Raw genomic sequence first — 6,936 nt, forward strand, 5'->3', positions numbered from 1 at the left:
AAAGCTACTTTTGCATCTCTTCTCTCTGGACTTTGAGTTATATTCTGTTATTGTAAGATCTGCAGCACTGAATCTCACCCAGAGGTCTTGCCTTTGAAGAACAACTTGTACTCTTAAATGTGTAAAAATATTCAGTATTATGTTTTATTCTGCATAATAAAAATTTCTCCTTTCCCCTCCAACAGAATGTACATTACTTGGGTGCTGATATAAATGATTCGCAGCTACAAGGTGCACATGAAAACATTAAGGCTGCAGGCTTGATGGATAAAATTGAGTTACTTAAAGCATCTGTCATAGGTAATATTTGAAAATATTTTAGAATGACAAAGCATGTGTTAAGGACTCTAAACAGAGTTCTAGAACTATAGTTAATGCTGTGAGTTAAAGTATACTAAAACCTAGAGTCCTTGACTCTTTTCATACATGATTGGGTTGACACTTTCCTTTATGTTCATGACCTGCTGTTTTTCTGTTCTCTTCCCCTTATGTTTTGACAAAAAAATTAACAAAATGATACTGTATATATTAATTTCTAGGGTTTGGCAAATCACTACTATTACTCTGTATCTTATGTGAAATGCCCAGTCAAAAAAAGTCATTGTTTAGGTAAAAGTTCTAGTTAACTATTATAATACAAAGATAAAGCCCTGTGATCTGCTGCAACTTGTAACTCAAATTTTTCTGCAATGATAACTTAAGCCAATTAATGAATCATTATCTTTTGCAGTGGATAAATTTAATGACCCTGGCCTTTTCCTGGAAAATGCTGTCAGTTTGTTCTCAATTTATGGGCTGATTTTAGGAGAAGATAATTGCTTTATGATATGATACTTAATCTGGACAAGTCCTCCAAATCTGGACCTGAATTACCCATGTATGAAAACTCATTACAGCAGTTAGCAAAAGATCGTCTCTATTTGACACCTTACCTTGTATTCAGATGAAGGAGAATGTATAGTACTCCTTCCCTTGTAATATCTGTTTCTTACCTGATTGGTTTTAGAGCCCTCCACTGGACTTGGCTTGGCTTAGGATACTTAAAATTAGATGTATTCTGAACTCAAACCATACCCTTGTTGAGGAAGTAATTGGTGCTTCGTGGTTGTATCTTAGTCATTGGTCAGAGTATATTAATTTCATGGTTTTTTCAAAAGAATGCATAGCTGGCTATTTCGCTCATAGACAAAACAATTTACCATACGTCTTGGTCCAAGAATGTTCTGGGAAACAGCTAAGGCCATTCTCAAGAGACTAGCCTTTTCGTATAGCTTCAGTAAAAGAAAATCACTTAGAGCTGGCATAGAAAATTGTGGCATCTGGAGAAGCAATTCAAAGAAAGCAGCTCAAAATCAAAATTAAATTGGCTACAGCCAGGCCTGCCTGTAACCAGATTCTGTATGAAAGATCTAATGCATCACTTCCTTCAATTTAACATGTGCATTTGAGCAAATTATTCTTGTAAGTAAAGTGCCTGCAAGGTTAACCACATAACTCCCACTTTAAAACTAAATCATGCCCTCATTTTATACCATTGCCTTTAGTGGAATATGGGACTGAAGCTACACTAATGGCATTGGTTTCTTTCTAGTAATGAAAGAGGATAGTTAAGATGTCCTTGGGGTTTCTTGTTTTCTAGGTTTCTTAGGTCTTTTAGCAGATACCATAGGTGTCCCCTGTCACACATCTCTTGAGTGCCTCCTGCGTGGTGTTGATGGATGAAATGTTTTATAACAGGGTTCTCAAACTGGGGGTTGGGACCCCTGAGGGGGTCATGAGGTTATTACCTGGGGGGTTCGCGAGCTGTCAGCCTCCACCCCAAACCTCTCTTCGACTCCAGCATTTATAATAGTGTTAAATATAAAAATGTTTTTTTTAATTTGGGGGGGGGGGTCACAGTCAAAGGCTTGCTGTGTGAAAGGGGTCACCAATAAAAAAGTTTGAGAACCGCTGTTTTATAACAATGTCATAAGCTTGGAGGTGTGTAAGACCCTCAGATGCTTACAATACATTCTTCCAGGTTCATAGCAAACTCAACAGGTCTTAGGATCACCTCCTTCACTAAGGCTATGTCTACACTATGGACCTTATAGTGACACAGCTATACCACTGCAGCTGCGCTGCTGTAAGGTCTCCCATGTAGCCGCTCTTTGCCGGCAGGATAGCCTCTCCTGCCAACATAGTGCTGTCCACACCAGCACTTTTGTTAGTGAAACTTATGTCGGTCAGGGGGGTATTTTTTCACGCCCCTGACTGACAAAGTTTTACCAACAAAAGTGGTAGTCTAGAGAGAGCCTAAGACTTGTAAACCTGCTCCTTGATGGTCAGTTTATATATTCAGTGTACTATTATCCTGTGGCTTATCCTCCAGTTTGGATGCCCAAATTGGGAAAACAGTTCTCCACTCTAGTTCTTCTTAGACCACTTCTATAGAGAGTTGTCACTGCTAGTTTATCTGCAGCGGTTGGGGGATCTATGCTGTCAGATGCAAAGGAGAGAAAAGTTTATCTAGTTATTGTAATTCTTTGTGGAGATTGACAGCATAAATTGTATACGCCCTTTCCCCCATGTCTACCTTTCAGGGTGGGTCCATGTGGATTCTGTTGAAGCTGAAAGGGACTGGGGCAGAGTTGAGTTTGTGGCTCCTTTTATGAGGGAGCATATACATTGCCTCAATAACCATGGTTTTTTTGGAAGTTCTGAACACTGTGCTGAGGCTATGCACTCCACAGGAGTGAGGATCTTTGCTGTCAACATGCTTGAACCGTGGTTGCTACTCAGTCACTGTTCTTTCTTAAGTTTAGCCAAATTTAAGAATCTGACTTCTGTTTTGCAGCATTGCCCTTACCTTCAGAAAGTGTTGATGTTGTGATTTCGGACATTCCATTTGGGAAAAAGTTCAAGATAACAAAAGACATAAAGCTTCTACCAAATATTCTTCGAGAAATGGAAAGGTATATATAATCTTTGAAACACTTTAGGGTATTTTTTAAACTCTATACTTGTTTGTAATCATGAGCATAAAAATCTCTACTCTAAATGACCCCCAATTCTGTGGTCTGGACCCAGAAAAGCTAAAAATTAAATATGTCTATGTTGCATACAATTATTCCTCACAAATCCACTTCTCCAGAGCATCACTTGAGGTGTTTCATGTCTTGCCTTGCAATCTGTGGAAGCTTTGACAGCAGTAAGAGCTGTCAACGCATGTATGTTATGTTACGTCCTCGAGGCATTCTTGAACTGAGGGGTTACTCTTTCTACAAGTCAATGTGGTGACAGAACCTTCACCCTTCCTACTGTTTTCAGGTAGAGGTTATTTTGAAAGCTGGCTGTGTTTTCAGTGGTGGTCTGAGAAGCATACAGCTGTCAAAGTTTAGACACTCATACCAGATGATTCTAAATGGTTCATTTCTGTTGATACTAGAGGAGTCTTAAGATGCTTTTGCAACAGTAGAATAGTAAAGACAACTTTACCTTTCATCATAAATTTTGACAGGTTTCCATGCCCCCTTTCTGGTTTATGTCCCACGCACTGGTCTCATTTTTAGAGGTGTACACTGTTGGCTTGGTAGCCATTTTAATATTTCTTTTATAGGGAACATTAGTATTGTTTGTGTGATTTTTCACATTTAGCGCCATTTTAAAGGTTAGAAAAAAAGAGAATTTTTTAAAGAAGAAAATAAGCTTTACACATTTTAAATAGTTTAGAAAACAAAGGAATAAAGTGTTAAGGCATAAATATAACACATTTTTAGAGGGTTTTTTTTTAATGCATTTTTTAAATAAAGGCATTACATTTTAGCAACAGAACATGTTTGTAGAGAAAATGAAGGGGAAGGTAAACAAGAGACAAAGTGAGAGAGACAGACTTTTCTTCCATTCCGGTTTTAAAACTTTCTCTGCAGCCTCTTTTTTTCTGTAACAGGCTGAAAGGCTTTTGCTTTTCTTGGCTGTTCTACTGCCTCTCTCACTTTCTTGTTTAACCCACTCCCCTTTATTTTCTCTAAAAATGCATGTTCTGTTACTAATATTTGTATGCATTTTTTTTAAATAAAGGCGTTGCTTTCATCTCTAAAAAGGCCTGTTATCATATTTGTCTTAATACTTTATTCCTCTGTTTACTAAACTTTAATTAAAATATGTAAAAAAAATTCAGAAGAAAACAGGCTTTCTTCTAACCTTGAAAATGGCTCTAAATGGGGGGGGGGACGGACAAAACACAAGCAGTCCTAATGGTCCCCATAAAAATAAATTTTCAAAATGAGCACCATGCCAAAAGTATACATCTCCAAAAATGAGACTGGTGGGCAGAGCATAAACCAAAAAGTGGAGTGTAGAAACTTCTGTTTCTATGGTGAAGAAAGGTAAAGAGGTCTTTACTAGTCAGTTGTATTTGTGATCTGTTGCCCTATTTATTGGTGGCCCTAATTTTGGGAAAGAGGGAATTTACTTTAAGTCTCACTGCAGTTGGAAGAGTAACTAGACTATGGGATATAGTAGTAATACACTTTTAATGGAGGTTTGTTGTATTAGATCATGGGTTCTTCAAGTTTTGCAATCAGAACAAGTTTCAGGGGGTTGTGACCTCCCTTATGTTTTGGCTCTGTGGGAGGGGTCCTGGTACAGAAAAGGTTGAGCCATTGTATTTGATTTTCCTTTTTGTCAGACCAGACAGGTATCGATGTAATCATCTGTTGTTGGTGTGTGTGTGTGTGTGTGTGTTTTTCTCTTTTTCTTTTTGCAAACTATCTACTTTATTCTCTTGTTGGCCTTGCTTAGAGCTCTGTTCCATTCTGGTCTTGTTTTCTCTCTTGGTGGATCTTCTCGGGCAAAGATATTTCCTTGAATATGGGAACAAGGAAAAAAATTGCTGGAGAAGTTCCACCAACAGACTTAATGAGAGCCTTTTATTTGACCTGCTGGCTGTGAGCAGTCTTCAGATGGGAGCAGTTCCGCTCTGGGGCTCAAGCATTCCAGTGGCTCTTGTAATGTTAGCTCCTAACAGGTAATTTATATAACTTGATTTTAAACTATGTGCAATTTGATGTCACCTTTCCTCAGATTAAAAAGCTTTAGGAATCAATAGAACAAACTGAGGACAATAATTTAGATCTCACTAAGACCGTGACTACACTTGACTACAATTCCGGTGGCATGAATCGTACGTGTAGCTACATTATACAGTGAAAAGCAGTCTGCATCCACACTCACTATGGTGTGGAGCTACACAGAGCAGCAAAGGCTCCAGCAGCACCCCACTGCCAGAACCTTTCCTTGCAGCAAGGAAAGGCTCCAGCAGCCGGAAGCCTGCAGGACGCTACATTGCTAAAAATAGCAGAATGGACGTGGGAGACGCTGCTTGGGCATGTAGAGAGCCCATGTAGGGTGTATATCCTAGGGTTCAGTTATGCAGGTAACTACTCACCTAAACAGTGCTTCACCCTTTACAGTTTTGTTTATGCCCATACTATCTGGGCATGCAGTGTCTGTACTCTAAACACCACTGTAAGTGTAGATGAGCCTAAGGAAAAGGTCAGTTTAAAAACTCCCTTATTCTGTCATAGGAAATACTTCTTTTACATTGTAGTTTAGAGGCTCTGGAAAATCAGTCCAAAGCCTCCAACTTCCATCAGTTAGGTCTGGAAAAGGTGTCTGAGGGAGATCATCCGTTCAGTTTGAGAAGAAATGTCAGCAGTACAGCTGGACCCACCTTTATCTATAACAAATGCTTTTCATTTCCCCAAGTCAGAAATATTGCTGAGGCAAGAAGGGTCCAGCTTCTCCATTTAGGGAAAAATGTAGAGTGGAGCTACAACAGTTTGCAAAAGGTTTTACTGATTATGATGAAACAAGAAACCTAAGCATGTACTTAAGTGTTTCACTGAATTAGGGCCAAAGCATCTAAAATCCCAGTGTCTCTGTGATCCTTGAAGGGTGACAGATACTGACTTGTTCTTTGCAAAGAATGGTCATAGCTCTGATTTTGATTGAGGGTGCCTAGATACTACAGTAATAGGGGCATGAGGAGTCCATAGATAGAATGCACAGCCTAGTAAGCATGCACAACTAACCATGTTTTTTGTTTTTTGTTTTTTTAAACTGTCAGAGTGCTTCATGTTGGAGGGACAGTTGTATTACTTGTGAGTCAAGATCTCCACAAGCACATGGGTGGCTGTATTAGCAATTGTGTTGAAAATGATACATCTTTGAAAGCCACCATTGACAACAAGAATGGAGCTGCTGTGGTGAAAGACTTGAATCCCAAAGAGAAAAATGGGAGTCCAAGAAGTATTTCCTCTTCAATTAAAGTTGTAGAAACTGAACACTTCAACAATAACATTACATGCTTTGGGTCTTTGGCAGCAGTAGAATCCTATGGAGTTAGCCTTGGAAAAACAGATGCTTTCATATACAAATATAGGAAGATACCTGGTGCTGGAATGCAGTAGAATTCTGAAAGTGAACATGGATCTTATTTGAAAGTATATTGCACTGAAACAACTGAACCATGTTGGTCCTAATTTGGGGCCTTATTGTGCAACTGGTAAGCAAATTTATTTGGACAACTTTACAGCATTCCTTCCCCCCCCCCCCCCCCCCCCCCCCCATCTACTGCTTTCTTTGCTAAAGAATTCAGTAGTCACAAGATGGCGGAGACAGTCCTCCAACAATGTTAAGTTGGCCACAATAAAATACTGAAATGAGGCCAAATCCTGAGGTCCTTACTCAAGCAAAGCATCCGTTTACTTAATGAGTAAAAACTGAGCAAGGGTCTCATGGTTTGGTCCACACTCTTCTAGGAGTGATTTGTATAGGATTTAACTTGCTGCCACTGTGGGTTTGCTTTCCTAAACATTTACCTAGTTAGAATAGGAAACACATGCACTGTGTCAGATCTATTGATTGTATATCGATTAGTAATATTATTTAGTT

At 39.1% G+C, this 6,936-nt stretch overlaps 1 protein-coding gene across 1 annotated transcript; it reads left to right on the top strand.

Moving 5' to 3' along the window:
• The first annotated feature begins 94 nt into the window (after nucleotides 1-94).
• Nucleotides 95-6,601, top strand: LOC112117300 (THUMP domain-containing protein 2-like). Its single transcript, XM_026647015.2, has 3 exons — nucleotides 95-300; nucleotides 2,837-2,954; nucleotides 6,110-6,601. Exons 1-3 carry the CDS (start codon nucleotides 264-266, stop codon nucleotides 6,450-6,452), a joined length of 498 nt encoding a protein of 165 aa, XP_026502800.1. The 5' UTR covers nucleotides 95-263; the 3' UTR covers nucleotides 6,453-6,601.
• Nucleotides 6,602-6,936: the final 335 nt, after the last annotated feature.

This window comes from Terrapene carolina, unplaced genomic scaffold, assembly GCF_002925995.2.
Source record: "Terrapene carolina triunguis isolate 2854851 unplaced genomic scaffold, T_m_triunguis-2.0 Scaffold50688, whole genome shotgun sequence".
Classification (NCBI taxonomy): domain Eukaryota; kingdom Metazoa; phylum Chordata; order Testudines; family Emydidae; genus Terrapene; species Terrapene triunguis.

Coding starts and splice junctions, on each gene's coding strand:
- LOC112117300 (XM_026647015.2), top strand. CDS start 264: ATGGATAAAATTGAGTTACTTAAAGCATCTGTCATAG. Junction 301..2,836: donor ACTTAAAGCATCTGTCATAG/GTAATATTTGAA, acceptor TCTGTTTTGCAG/CATTGCCCTTACCTTCAGAA. Junction 2,955..6,109: donor ATTCTTCGAGAAATGGAAAG/GTATATATAATC, acceptor TTAAACTGTCAG/AGTGCTTCATGTTGGAGGGA.